General features: G+C 38.2%; 1 protein-coding gene across 6 annotated transcripts in view; it reads left to right on the top strand.

Annotated features, from left to right (window-relative positions):
- The window catches only part of CHL1 (cell adhesion molecule L1 like), a 225,934-nt gene extending 217,720 nt beyond the window's left edge, over positions 1-8,214 (top strand). For all 6 annotated transcript variants that reach the window (XM_061396388.1, XM_061396384.1, XM_061396389.1 and 3 more), the window contains 2 exons: positions 901-973; positions 4,577-8,214. In XM_061396388.1, the coding sequence (XP_061252372.1) occupies positions 901-973; positions 4,577-4,793 (290 nt within the window). In that variant the 3' untranslated portion in view covers positions 4,794-8,214. The remainder of the gene's footprint in view (positions 1-900; positions 974-4,576) is intronic.
- The last annotated feature ends 7,217 nt before the right edge of the window (positions 8,215-15,431 follow it).

The raw sequence follows: 15,431 nt of genomic DNA, 5'->3' as shown, positions 1-15,431 counted from the left end.
AACTTCATTCAATTTGTAAAGAGACATAGCATTTCCCTTTGAGTATATGCCCAACAAATTGTCCTTTGTGAAGTGTTACCTTATCCAGATTCTGAAGGAGTTTCTTCAAACTGTGCTCTTAAACACAAGTCAGCATTTCACACTGCAGGAAAACCAAGAGAAATTCTCATCTCTCTGCAAGTAAGTAGTAAAAGGTGCCATGACAGGGGATTTTAGTTCGAATTTTCTGAGCACAATGAGGCAACAATCTTCATGTTCTATATCCCACTGTTTAGAATAAATCTCATTTAACCTATGGTATTATAGACTTTAATATTCTGATTATTGAGGCAGTTTGGAGTAAGAAGAGAACAACCCAATGATAGACTTTTTAGTCCTGTAGTTTAACAACATCGATCTGATATCAGCCAATGACATTTTCAGGAAGTTTAGCATAGTAAATTGCTCAGTCGTGTCCGACTTTTTGCGACCCCATGGACTGTAGCCCACCAGACTCCTCCGTCCATGGGATTTTCCAGGCAGGAATACTGGAGTGGGTTGCCATTTCCTTCTCCAGGGGAACTTCCTGACCCAGGGATAGAACCCGGGTCTCCCACATTGTAGGCAGACGCTTTACCGTCTGAGCCACAAGGGAAGCACCGTGAAATGTACATGCAGTAATTTGGTCTTCGTTGAGCGACTGTAACTACGTTTGACTCTTTCATTAAGACATGTTGCCCACATAATACTGAATTCATGTATAACTGCACCAGGCTGTAACGCTGGTAACAAAGAGGTGAAAGATGAGTGAATAGGTACAGACATAAAACACTTGACTTATTAACAGTGCTTTGAAGATATATGTCTTTAAAAGTGACTCGTATTACTCCTCTACCTGTGTGTGTGTGTGTGTGTGTTTAGTGAAAGAAAAGGAGGATCTTCACCCAGACCCTGAAGTTCAGTCAGCGAAAGATGAAACCTTTGGAGAATACAGGTAAACATTACACTCCATTTAAAAATGCATCAAAACATATATCCATCAGGTTAAATAAACTTTAAAATATATTAAAAAAGCATTTCTACTTAAAGCTTACAGGACTACATTTTAACACCCTTATAAAGAATAGTAATACAAGTGATTGATAGCAACTAGATGTCTGTGTGAGGAGGTGTAACTGCTATCTAGGTAGACTCTGTGTGCTTGGACAATTTCCTTGAAAGGTGTTATTCACAGGACACTATTGTTATTTAGAGATTATCTATATAAAATAGATAAAATATCTTGTAGTCACTCCTCACCGTAGCCACTGTGAACTCAGGTTGTATGCAGTGTATAACGTGTATTTTGTGTACCTGCGGTGTGGACCTACAAAGGTGTGTAAGTCACAAAACATGTCCTCAAGATGAACCTAGTCTGTGGGGAGGGGGGGGGGATTATCTATGCAAATGATTGCAATTAATTAAAGAGAATAAGAGCAAAAAAGGGAGCAACTATTGCTGTCTAAGATGAGCTCTGCTAAGAGTTCATCCAAAGAAGGTTGAGACAGTCTTTAAAGGATGAAAAAGATTGTGTCACTCTTAACCCCTGGACCAAACGTACACAAGTGTGCCAAAATGGGAGAAACTGCAGGAAATCTGGTAGGAGGTAAGTACCTCTTGAGGGTGTGTTACCCTTCTCACTCTCTCGTCAGTGTGCATCTTCACCTTCCCATCACCCTCTTCTTGACTTACCTGTTCCTGTTGAGGACTCTGTTGTTTTCAGTCAGGTGCTCTGTATACTGCAGCCAAGGGAGCTGTTGCAGTTTCCAAGCATATACGACCATTAGCACACACGACCAGGATCCATATTACAGAGCAGACTCAGTTGGCTCTGACTGGCCCCTGCCCTGGATCCATCATTATAAACAGAGATGTGGAATATTCTCATTAGCTCTCCTGCATTAACTTATGTGGGCTTCCCAGGTTGCTCAGATGGTAAAGAATCTGCCTGCCAATGCAGGAGATGTGGGTTCAGTCACTGGGTTGGGAGGATCCCTGGAGAAGGAAATGACAACCCATTCCAGTATTCTTGCCTAGAATTCCATGGACAGAGGAGCCCGGTAAGCTACAGTCCATGGGGTTGCAAAAGAATCAGACACGACTGAGAGACTAAGCACACACGCGCGCGCACACACACACTAACCAATGTACATCTGAACCTCATGGTAAGCTCTCCTTGCCTCTATGCTTATTTTTCTTTCCTCCATTTAGTAAACACTCTTTTACTTTGATTCAGTTCAGTTCAGTCACTCAGTCGTGTCCGACTCTCTGCGACCCCATGAATCGCAGCACGCCAGGCCTCCCTGTCCATCACCAACTCCCAGAGTTCACTCAGACTCACGTCCATCGAGCCAGTGATGCCATCCAGCCATCTCATCCTCTGTCGTCCCCTTCTCCTCCTGCCCCCAATCCCTCCCAGCATCCGGGTCTCTTCCAATGAGTCAGCTCTTCGCATGAGGTGGCCAAAGTACTGGAGTTTCAGCTTCAGCATCATTCTTTCCAGTGAACACCCAGGACTGATCTCCTTTAGAATGGACTGGTTGGATCTCCTTGCAGTCCAACTCTCAAGAGTCTTCTCCAACACCACAGTTCAAAAGCATCAATTCTTCGGCACTCAGCCTTCTTCACAGTCCAACTCTCACATTCATACACGACCACTGGAAAAACAGACCTTTGTTGGCAAAATAATGTCTCTGCTTTTGAATATGCTATCTGGGTTGGTCATAACTTTCCCTCCAAGGAGTAAGTGTCTTTTAATTTCATGGCTGCAATCACCATCTGTGGTGATTTTGGAGCCCAAAAGTCTGCCACTGTTTCCACTGTTTCCCCATCTATTTCCCATGAAGTGATGGGACCAGATGCCATGATGTTCGTTTTCTGAGTGCTGAGCTTTAAGCCAACTTTTTCACTCTCCTCTTTCACTTTCATCAAGAGGCTTTTGAGTTCCTCTTCACTTTCTGCCATAAGGGTGGTGTCATCTGCATATCTGAGGTTCTTGATATTTCTCCCCACAATCTTGCTTCCCGCTTGTGCTTCTTCCAGCCCAGCATTTCTCATGATGTACTCTGCATATAAGTTAAATAAGCAGGGTGCCAATATACAGCCTTGACGTAGTCCTTTTCCTATTTGGAACCAGTCTGTTGTTCCATGTCCAGTTCTAACTGTTGCTTCCTGACCTGCATATAGGTTTCTCAAGAGGCAAGTCAGGTGGTCTGGTATTCCCACCTCTTTCAGAATTTTCCACAGTTTATTGTGATCCACACAGTCAAAGGCTTTGGCATAGTCAATAAAGCAGGAATAGATGTTTTTCTGGAACTCTCTCGCTTTTTGGATGATCTAGCGGATGTTGGCAATTTGATCTCTGGTTCCTCTGCCTTTTCTAAAACCAGCTTGAACATCTGGAAGTTCATAGTTCACGTACTGCTGACGTCTGGCTTGGAGAATTTCTAGCATTACTTTACTAGCGTGTGAGATGAGTGCAATTGTGTGGTAGTTATGCTGCTAGTGAAAACAACTCCAGATATTTTTCTCTCAAGTTGTGTGTCCACATGCCTGTGTCCACCATAGATGGCTCTGGCCATCCTGGTCCTTAGGAACAACTGGCTGGTAGGTGAGTATGCAGGTCACCACAGCAGTGAACCGGAATATGGCACAGGGAGCACTAACGCTAAAGTGACACTGTCATTCCTGCTCACTTTTCTTTGGCCAAAGCAAATCATATGGCACTGCCTAACACAGAGGGAAGTGAAGTACCATCCTGCCCTACTTCTAGAAAAACTGAGCGAAATGGAACAATTTGATGGACACCACCAGCTACTACCCCATTCTATAAAGTACTCATCATGTGCTAATTACCTTTTATCCCAATTTTTCCTTTTTAGAATTTTATAAAATCTTCTCATTTGGTATACAGCTTTATAGTGTGAAAGATGTTGGTATTAAAAAAAAAATCCTCAGCTAGAAATGAAGAAAACTGTATCATTTGAAAGACATTTTACTAACTCAGAGTTGGATTTGTTGAAGAATAAAACTCAGAGCATAAATGCAGGATACTTGTAACATTCCTATTCTAAAAATACCAGCTATTCTTTTTCTAATTTAACAACCCTGAATTTATAAACTGTATTGAAGTTCTTTGGTTACAAGAAACAGAATTTAATTGATTAACCTGGATGAGAGAGACATTTTTGGAAGGATCTGGAAAAATACGGAGGATCAAAGGTGAAGACAGAAGATCAAGCTTTGATGACCAGGAGTTCTGAAAGTGTAGAAAATAACATTTGTTTTCTATGTACATAAGCAGATTGAATATCTGCGTGTCTCAGTTTTAAAGGGAAGCAGGAGTGTTGTGAATGGCAGAAAAGTTTCTCAGTTACTCAGCATAACACAAATTGGTAATGACTTTCTAAACATTTCTTTATGAAAGGGTCATTTAGAATCTGTCTTCAGTGCTAACATGATTATCTGGAAATTTTTAAAACCTATTAGCACTTTGGCATGAGTCTTGCTTTCCAGGAATATTTCAGATTTTGTCAAACTATTCTTTTTGATTTTCTAGTGACAGTGACGAAAAACCTCTCAAAGGAAGCCTTCGGTCCCTTAACAGGGATATGCAGGCCACAGAGAGTGCCGACAGCTTAGTGGAGTACGGAGAAGGTGACCACGGTCTCTTCAACGAGGATGGCTCTTTTATCGGTGCCTATGCTGGGTCTAAGGAGAAGGGATCTGTGGAAAGCAATGGGAGTTCCACAGCAACGTTTCCACTCCGGGCATAAACAGAGCACGTAGCACCAAACCAGTGGTTCACACCAACCTTCCAGATTTAACTGTTCAAGGGAGCAAGAACTTTCATATAGAATAGAAACATTCTGGCAGAAGCTTTCACCCAGAATTCAAACATCCTGCAACTCTGTTCAGAAAAAGAGCACTGCCTTGAAAAAGTGAAAATACCTAGCACTATAGGCCTGGAGTTTTTTTTTTGTTGTTGTTTTTTTTTCAGGTGCTCAAAATGCAAACCACAAAAACAGATCCTGTATTTAGGTTCACCTCAACTGAATCCAAAGTCTCTCTCCGCTGAAATCATCCCTGCCTGGCTCCACTCTTCACTGTGTTTGCATAGATGTTGCTGCCTTGTGGGTTTTCTGCGTGTGCACACGTGTACTCAAGTCTCGGAGAACTGTCTCAGTGACTTCACTTCATAACAGGTTAAAAGATAGTAAGCCACCTGGTTATTTAAGCTGTAAAGAGGAATATGAATGTCTTATTAAATAACACTTCATTGAATATATATAGTCTGAATTTATTATTTAAAATGTTACTAGCAGAAGTCTTAGGTGAACAATCAATTAGTATTTATTGAGCTCCTAACTCTTTGCCCTGAGATGGTCTTGCTTAAACAGAATTCTTTCAGTTTCAACATGAACTTAGTTTCTATCAGTTATGACACCTAAAAACACTTTTGTTTGTTTTTCTTGGACTCAATTCAGCTGCAATAGAAGCAGTGGTCAGAAGGTGATCTTACGAAAGAACAGGCAAGAGAGGTGTCTGTGATGCTGGGGTCTGACAACTGTATCTATTTGATATCTCCATTTCTAAATTGACTGCTTTTACCTATGTTTGTATAATGGTATGTTCCATATATTTCGTGAATGCATTGTACATATTATGTTAATATTTACACAATTTAAAATAGAGATTGTTTTATTTTGAAGTGAGAAGAACATTAACAGGCATGTCTGTACAGCTAGAGTATATAGTAATATACCATTTTTCATCAATCCACAGCTGTGACCAATAACATGAGGTTCCCAAACTCTGAAGACTTTGTACAAAGCATTTGGATTTTGTTCTTATATGCTTTTCCAACAATCTCAAAATAAAATATCATATAAATATTGAGGGGAATGTTTTCATATTTTTCAAAGTAAATTTTTGTTGACTGTACTCCTACCCCAGCCCGCCAAGAAAAACCGTTTACAGCATAAATTCCTATATATATGTTTGCCTATATCACATTTTAAGAATCCTCAGGGTGGGATATTTTTCTGTGTTCTCCTTCTGTCAAAGCTAGTACAAATTCAGAGAATTTATTTCCTGGCCTGTGAACTACTGGTCCTTCTCAATTGTACATGAGAGAAGTTTAGAAATACTATGAAGGACTGTGCATATGTGTCAGTAAAATTCAGTGTTGAGCTTCTCATTTTATGGAAATATTTCTTAACCTTACCATTAAATCCTTAAGTATATTTCTGAATTATGTTTACGTGAAACCAACTCGCAGGTTTTACTTTCATTTTTGAACTCTACCCATGGGTGTAGATTGTTCAAGCCTTGACTTTTATTCATGTAGCCCACTCGCTCTCTTGTGGACCAAAATGAGGGATTGTGTATAACAGTCAAGCAGTAATCCACACTGAATATCTAATTACCATTTTAAACCTTGTGTGTCCTCCCAAATGGATAGGCAGCAGAAAAGAATGTCTTTCTTACAACAATACTTGGTGGGTCAGGACTTGACCACACTTCTGATGGAAGGATTTCCAAAGTGGGAAGGCACTGTGGTCCTCAAGCTGGGAATGAGGAGCCACACAGCCCTCCAGCACCTTGAGCTTGATCCCCACCTAATTTTAAGGCAGAGCTTTTCTCGAGGAAGAGTCATCATGTTTGGACTTACCTGGGGGGAATTTCTGGTACTCAGCTATCAGTGAGGCCAAGGTTAGGACTTCTGAGCTTAGTTCTTCCAGTATCCCGGTTCCTCATCTTTGTCATCAGCTGAAAAGGTTTCTGCAGGTTGGACATAGTCTCAAAAATGCATTAGGATTCATATAAATTTAATCACCTTTCAATTAGAAGTTAACACAAATAATGTTTTATTTTCCTGGATCACAGCGTTCTTTAACTTGTGAGCAATAAGCATGTTCCTGCTCATATTTTCTGACTGTCCCAAACATATGGATTTGAAAAACGAGATTGCTTGAAGATTGCCTTTAGCTATGACTCTTCATTACCCTGTTTCAATAGCATTTGGTTTCTACTGGGAATCTGCACAGAAGGAATAGGTCTATGACTAACTTTCTCTAGCCTACAGCCAATATTATTTCAATGTAATAGATTGTATATAATCTCCAGGACTGATGGTGGGAATCAGTTCCTAGGGAGCTGTTCGAGGGTTAGGAAAATGCAAGTTCTCTTCCTGGTTCCAGCACTGACGTTGTACGTAAACCTTAGGCAAGTTGCGTGACCCCTTTGCTTCAAACTGTCTCGACTTTAAAGTGCTAACGATGATCTCAGTTACCTTATCTCTGTCACAGGGTGTTCTTTTGTATGAAGAAAAATTTGAAAATGATAAAAGCTAAGATGCCTTCTAACTTCATAAACAAACCTCTAATCTAATGATATGTCAAAAAGTCACTCCACACATACCAACTTTTTTCCTGTGAACACATAAATATATTTTTATAGAAGAACAAGTCTACAGGAAATAAATCTACTGTTCAATGAGCAGTATGGTTTGCACATGCCATCCAAAATTATTAATCAGAAGGAAATTAAGCAGGGTCTTTGCTATACAAAAGTGTCTTTCACTAATTTTGCATGTGTTTATAAGAAAATGTGAATTTGGTGGATTTATTGTTGGTAAAAAGGCATCTGATATTTTAGATGTATCCATATTTATAAAAGTGTAAAGCACAATGGAATTATGCTGGAAGTCTCAAATAATATTTTTCCTACTTTATATTCATGGAAGAGATGAGCTAAAGAGAGAACAATAATGAGAAATGGTGGTGTGTTTTTCTAAGCATTTAAGACATAATTGCCAACTGAAACCCTAAAAATGTTTACATGTCATTAAGGTTTGCTTCTTGTAACAATTTTAAATTGATTACGAAGGGATTGGGTTTGTAATCTGTGGTAGTATGTATCCTAGTTCCCATAGTGACGTAAGTAGGGTTGTGCCAAAGCTTACTTTGTTTATATCTTAAATTGTTGGATTACATCATCAAAGCAGATAAAAGATACGCAGAACTGGTTTACCTGATTTTCTTTTGGCTAGAATTAATATTCATAGTAGAACCTTATTAAAATGTGTTTGTATTGTAGGTGGTGTTTGTATTATGCTTATGAATATGTATGGTTTAAAAATATTTTCAGTATACAAGAAATTCAACTTTCCCAATAAACGTTCAACTTCACGTACTCTAAAAATGTTTGCCTTTTTTCTATCCACATAAGGAGAGTCAGGATTTACGTATCAACCTTACCTTCAGTTGCCTCTGATCCTGGGATATCTGTAAATGAAGTATAAATTAGTAGAGCATAAAGGTATAAGTAAGGTATTTTGAGCTGAATGATAATTTTTACAAATAGACCATTTAATATCATCTACAAACTGTAATATGCCAATAAACTCTCTAGTTACGATAAATGTAAAATTAAGATGAACATATATTCCTCTGGTTTTAGAACAATGTGTAAGTGTTCCTTAGCAAGGAAACATCCAATAGGCTGTACTTTCCACCAAGGCTAGTGGGTAATCGGAACACCTGATCCGGCTCAGCAGAAAATCTACTGAAAATTGTGATTTCTAAAAAGCATTTTCTGTGTACTAAGCAGTTTACATACAGTATATATACTTTTTTATTCCCTCACTCCTCTTAGAAACACTTTAGAAAGGTGGGTTGTAGTTTAAAGTTGACTTATTCATGGTTAGAAACTTCTTGGTTTTAATATAGTATGGTCAGAACGTATACTAGGGGAAAACAGGCAAAACTGTGTCTATAAAAGAGTTCAGTGTATACAACCTAAAAAGCAGTCATTTTTGTAGCTAAATCTGCTACAATGCAATTCTCCAGGAAGAAAATATGGTATCCACGCTTACTGGATCCTCAAGTTCCTGGCAGACTCAATCCTAAGTCTCTTTCCCACTCTATCGTCTCCCTGAAGTATCTCATACTTCCAAGAGTTTGATTGTCACTTGCAGACTGCCAACTTTGAAGAATTTCTATTCCAAAATCCGTACATCTGAAGTTTTTCATAGATGACTCCTTACTTGATGTCTGCCCTCTGATGACAGGAGGAAAGTGGATGTATAATTTTCCCCTGCTAAAGCTGTTCAACTCCCACCCCCTACCACAACTGTGCAGCTCAGTGATTTTAAGCAACAGTAAGTACTCAAGCCATAAACCATCCTCCTTCATACTCAGTCTTCTCCTTCCCCACGTTCAACCTGTCACTAAATTCTGTTGATATTATTGCTTGTGTATGTCCTGGACTGGCCCAGGAACACTTCAGCTAAACCAACTTCATCCTTACTCTGCTCACCCCACGTGACTTTCCATTGTTCTTAAGAGACAGCAAAAAGTCTTTAATTGCTCCTCATTATCCAGCATGGTCAGATTCCTCCTCAGGTCCTGAATCCCATGGTTTACCATCGTTCCCTTCCTTCCTTCCTTCCTGTTACAGCGATTGTATCAAATGCTTCTTAAGCCGTGCTTTGGATTCTTGAGTTGCTGTCAGTCTTGTACCGGCCGCAGTTGGAGTGAGTGGCTCTCCAGGAATGACAGACTAAATCCAGGTGGAAATGAAGGGGAGTGCTCATGATGAAACTCTTCCAGAAAGCCCTTCCCTTGCCACTATGGCATGAGATGCCATGGAATCCTGCCTGGTCCCTATTCCTGCTCATGGAGGAATTACCCCACAGAGTAAGGGTTTTACAGTGATACAGGGATACTGGTAGGTAAATTCCAACCTTCTTTCTTGTCTCATGCCCCTTCCCACATCCCTTATACAGGATCGTCCCAAGGATTAGATCAGTCATTTGCATTTAACAGGGGCCAATTGAATAGAATCTATTAATTGTTTTTTTGTTTTTTTTTTTTTCCTGCTTCATTCTCCCTTTCCCTTGTGCCTAATACTAGTTTATGGGGACTGCACTCCCTAATAAATTAGTAGTCCATATACTGACTGCTCCAGGCTCTTTTAAGGAATTCAGGCTAAGACTCAGCTTTTATCAGTTCTGAGTATTTGGTCAATTTCTTCCTGTCGTGACCATTTTAAACGTACTTCTTCACAAAATCACTTATCTGTTTCAAAGTTTAATGTCATTTCTTTAGAGAAACCTCCCCAAACTTTCATAACTCGGTCAAATCACATTTTTTTAGTGTATCCGATGATTACTTACCTCTCAATATTCGTACTAGTCACTGTTGCATTTTTATAGTAATTACCATGTCTATTACTCTGATTAGTCCAGAAATTCTATAAGGGCATCTTCTTTTTTATGAAACATCAACTGTCTAGCATAATCTCTGGCATCTGAGGGACATTTTTAAAATATTTGTTAAATAGTCACAGGAGATATTCCAAATAACGAATGCATTTGAGAAGATGCTAGTCCAGATACATGAAACAATCTCCACTAGCACCTCTAAACTGTTCTTTCTCTGGGTTCTCCATCTTAATACATGACCCTATTATCCACTATGTCATTCAAACCCAGAGCCGGAAAGGCATTCCTGGACCCACTGTTCCTCCGTGTTTCACATCATCTATCAATTGTAACTCTAAAATACTTTTAAACTCAGAGTTTACCACTATTGCTACCACTCTAAACCAAGACATCTATTTCTTAGGGCTGGTCGTCTTGCTTCATTTTTGTGGTCCTCTGAAATCTGTCAAACAATCCCAGAAAGCCTCACAAAGTATACATCAGATTATATTAATGGTTTCTCAGTGAATTCAGCCAAGATTCTAAACTCTTAACCACATGACCATATGTGAGGTACTTTACCGACCTGCCTACTGTTTTTCTGTCTGAAATGTCCCCCCAAATCTTCTATAAACGGGCTTATAGTCTATTTAAAGCTCACTTATATGGAGATGTTTCTGATTATTAACTCTGAAGTAGTCAGGGACTGTTACATTACTCCTTATTTCTTCAAAGCAGTCATTACTAATTGATATCCTTATTTAATTTTTGTCTTCTCTGCACCTACTACAATGTGTACATGCTTTTTTCCACGAGAAAAGCAACTTTGCCTATCTTGTTCCCTGCTCTGACACCCAGAATTGGCCCCGGCATGAAACAGTTCTCAAAAAAATAGTTGTTGAGTAACTGAATGAGCTTAAGCACCACATGGGAAAGAAGAAATAAAAGTAAGCCAAAAACCAGATTAGTCTGCTTATTAAAACTCACTGATCTGGGAGAGATTGGACAAGATGGAGGAGTAGAAAGACCCTGGGCTCACCTTCTCACAAGGTCACATCAAAATCACAAACATTTGCAGAACTGCCAACGATGAAAGACTGGAACCTACAAGAAAAAAAATCATCTACAACTGAAGACAAAGTACACACCTCAAGGAGACAGGTAGGCAGGGTGGACTGGTGATATAGTCAAGTCCCATATTCCTGAGTGGGTGAGCCACAGATTAGAGAGTAATTACATTGCAAAAAAAAAAAAAAACCACATTATTTTTTTTTTTTTTTTTGCCATTTGTAGCAACATGGACGGACTTGGAGGGCACTGTGCTAAGTGAAATAAGTCAGAGAAAAGCAAACTGTATGGTATCACTTACATGTAGAATCTATAGACCAAATGAGTAAATATACCAGAAAAGAAAAAAATTCAGATATTAAAAACTATACTAGCAGTTACCTTGGGGAGAAGCAACCTAGGAATAGGATATTCAGAGTTACAAACTATCATGCACAAAATAAAGAAGCTTTGAGGATACATTATACAATACAGGGAAGGTGGTCGATATTTTATAATAGCTATAGATGGCATTTAACATTTAAAAATGGTGGATATCAATGTTGTACACCTGTAACTTACCTTTTATAATATGTCAGTTCAGTTCACTCAGTTGTGTCTGACTTTTGTGACCCCGTGGACTGCAGCACGCCAGGCCTCCCTGTCCATCACCAACTCCCAGAGTTCACTCAAACTCATGTCCATTGAGTCGGTGATGCCATCCAACCGTCTCATCCTCTGTTGTCCCCTTCTCCTCCTGCCCTCAATCTTTCCCTGCATCAGGGTATTTTCTAAAGAGTCAGTTCTTCGCATCAGGTGGCCAAAGTGTTGGAGTTTCAGCTTCAACATCAGTCCTTCCAATGAACACTCAGGACTGATCTCCTTTAGGCTTGACTAGTTAGATCTCCTTGCAGTCCAAGGGATTCTCAACAGTCTTCTCCAACACCACAGTTCAAAAGCATAATATGTCAGCTATACTTCAAAAAAAAAACCTGTTTACATTTTGTAAACATGCATACATTTAGAATATGTTCAGCTTATTTTGGTGATAATTTCAATATACATATAAAGCTAAGTCAGATGTTTTATATATGAAAATAATGTCAATTATATCTCAATTTAAAAAAATAATATACAGGTGCCTCAGTAAAAATACAGAACTGCACACAGCAGGCCTGATCGTGGGGAAACCAATCTTTTCCAAAGCTGCCACCATGCCCTCCTCCCTTCTGCTTTCAGGAAAGGAAGTTGTTCTGTAGGTGGCTAAGTAATCATTAACTCAGTAATTCCAGTTATAAGAGACAATACAGATTTTTTTTTGGGGGGGGGAGTAAATTTCAGCAAGTTACATACAAAGAACTTAACTGCACTACAATCTATAGTAGAACGATTTTCATGGTGAAGATATTTATTTTATAATTTCATGCAGCAAATATAAATTTTACATTCTAAATTGAAATGTATTATCTTAAAATTAATTTGTAAAATACAAACACATACTTCTTTGATTTAAACAGTGGAAGCATCTTATAATTGTCCTAGTTTAATAAAAGATGTAATTATGTAATTAAAAGAATCAACCACTAGATGGGAGTGTTTTACAAGGATATAAACTTTATGTACAGAGCCCATGCTGTATATACTCAAGGTATCTTTTTTCTTTGAAGGCAGTTTTCGAGATCGAAACATGTCTGAGATTGAAACATGTATATGTATTACTTAGATTTTACTCTTTCATTTCATCTACTTCTTTACTCTTCCACTTCTAAATCACAGTCATTACTGAACTTCATTAATTCAAGCTTTGTCAATTACATAGGTCTTTTCTAAGGGATTGGTATTTTTCAAATCTTAATTTATGATAAAATGACAATAAATTCTTAGGACATGGGGAAAAACAGCTTATTTTCATTTTTTCCTTTTTTGTAGAAAGAGAAGTGACTTCTGAATTGTTTGTATTATTATCAATTTCTAAACAAATTGATACTTTGTTTGATGGACTTCCCTCGTGGCTCAGTTGGTAAAGAATCTGCCTGCAGCGCAGGAGACTGGGGTTCTATCTCTGGGTCTGGAAGATCCCCCGGAGAAAGAAATGACAGCCTACTCCAGTATTCTTTCTTGCCTGGGAAATCCCAAGGACAGGAGCCTGGCGGGCTGCAGTCCAGGGGTCACAAGAGTCGGACACAACTTAGCAACTAAACCACCACCAAACAAATTGATAGTTCTTCCTTTTTTCTGTAATTAGAAATACCCCCAGTATAAGGAAAAAATATTTTCTAGTGAACATCTGCATAGCTAAATTAGTAATACCTCTGTCATCAGTCTGTTGTGAAGATAAAAATGACTTCAAGTGTGTAAATAGCCAATATGCAAAGTACAAATCACAGTACAACATTATTAAACACTTTTTAAAAAGTGTTAACTGAAAGATGTACTTATGATCATGTTGATAATTCTGCAGTTAAAGGTAAGGTGTTGTTTGAAACAAATTATTTTGTTAAGAAAGATGACAAGCTGAAATCTGAGTTGACGTCTAATACAAATAAAACATTTTCAAACCCAGGTCAAACTTTACCTTCAGTACACAACAGTTAAATACCTTAATGGAATTCACCACCTCTCATATTGTTAGTGTCAACCTGAAGGGCTTTTCAGCGCATGAGTCCTGGATTCCATCGTTGGAGTTTTGTGTTCTGCAGATCTGGGGCTGGACCTAAGAATTTACATTTTTAAAAGTTCGCAGATGCTGCTGCTTCACCTGCTGGCCAAGTGATGCCACCTGAAGAATAACTGACCTACAACACTGCCAAAATTTGAAAACAACTGATTATAATTGAGAAAAATTCAGAAATAATAAAATCACATCAGTCATTTCTCTGAATATGCTTTTCATAGTACCAAACTGACTTTCAGAATGTTAAGAATAGCATACCCCCTTGATGATTTATGGTCTCAAATCCACAACACAGTAATATAAAATTTCAATGTTTTATAATATCTGACAGTTGTTTTCTTTTTTTATATATCAAGAAATGCTGATTTAGGAAAAATTGCTCTACTTTCTATTTTAAATATATATATATATATTCTTTTTTTTAATTAAGCAAATGGAACTGCTAATCTTCACGGCCTCTGAGAAGTTCTAAAATGGTTGGAAAATTGCTTCAGCATCTATTCTGGTTCTGTTGCAGAGCAATCTCACAGTTCTTTGCTCTCTCCAAGTCTAAACAGAAAGTCTCTTTGCACTGAAGTAAGCAACACGAGCCTTTCGTAAATCCTTCCAAATCGTTAATCTGTTTCTAACCCAAGCTATATGCCATTTCTTTATCTTCCCAGCAACCACAGAAGAGTATGTGTACAGCCGATTACTGTGGACCATTTCTAAACTCTCCTACTCCTCAGGATCCTCCAAGCCTCTTGTTTCACAGATCTTTAGGAAGATTTTTAGTTATTGGGGACATCTAGTGTACATGCAGATTGTACCAACATAGAACTTTGTTAGAGTTACACAAGAGAAAGTTACTTCCAGAGAGAAAGCATCTACGTTCTTACTTTTTCCTGAAACTGTAACTTTTCAGAGGGGTAATATGCTTCATTCTCAGCTTTTGCCATGATGTTAGAAATATTTACAACTGAGGTTGTAGCTTTGATAAATTCAAATCTTTGACAGATGAATAGTGTACAATACTAGTAAAATTAAAATGCAGTGAAACAGCACAGTTAATCTCCATAGGATTGGTAAAGATGAAAAATGATCATCATATTTACAACTGGCAAGGGGGATGGTCAATTGTTTATAACTCCTGATAACACTAACTGGTAAAACATTTAAAAAGCAATTTGGCAGTATATGTCAAAATGTATAAAAGGTCCCAAAATATCCTCTACACATATTAAGAATACTATATTTCCTACAATTTATATTAAATTGTAAAGGAAAAAAATAGCAGTATAACTAATTTTTAAAATGGTCATTTCTAAATAAACCCATTTTGAAGATAGCACTTTATAGTGATAGAATGTCAAACCTTTGGAGTTCATATCCTAGGAGTTAAGATTCTGACCTATATAAAAGCCTAGCATCTGTTTGCATAGCTTTATTTTTGGGGAAAATCTGCAATAGCTTTAGTCAAATTCTCAAAGCGGCTCATATACACAA

This window comes from Bos javanicus, chromosome 22, assembly GCF_032452875.1.
Source record: "Bos javanicus breed banteng chromosome 22, ARS-OSU_banteng_1.0, whole genome shotgun sequence".
Classification (NCBI taxonomy): Eukaryota; Metazoa; Chordata; class Mammalia; order Artiodactyla; family Bovidae; genus Bos; species Bos javanicus.
Note: the sequence above shows the minus strand (reverse complement) of the source record. Positions and strands in the feature narration are given on the sequence as shown.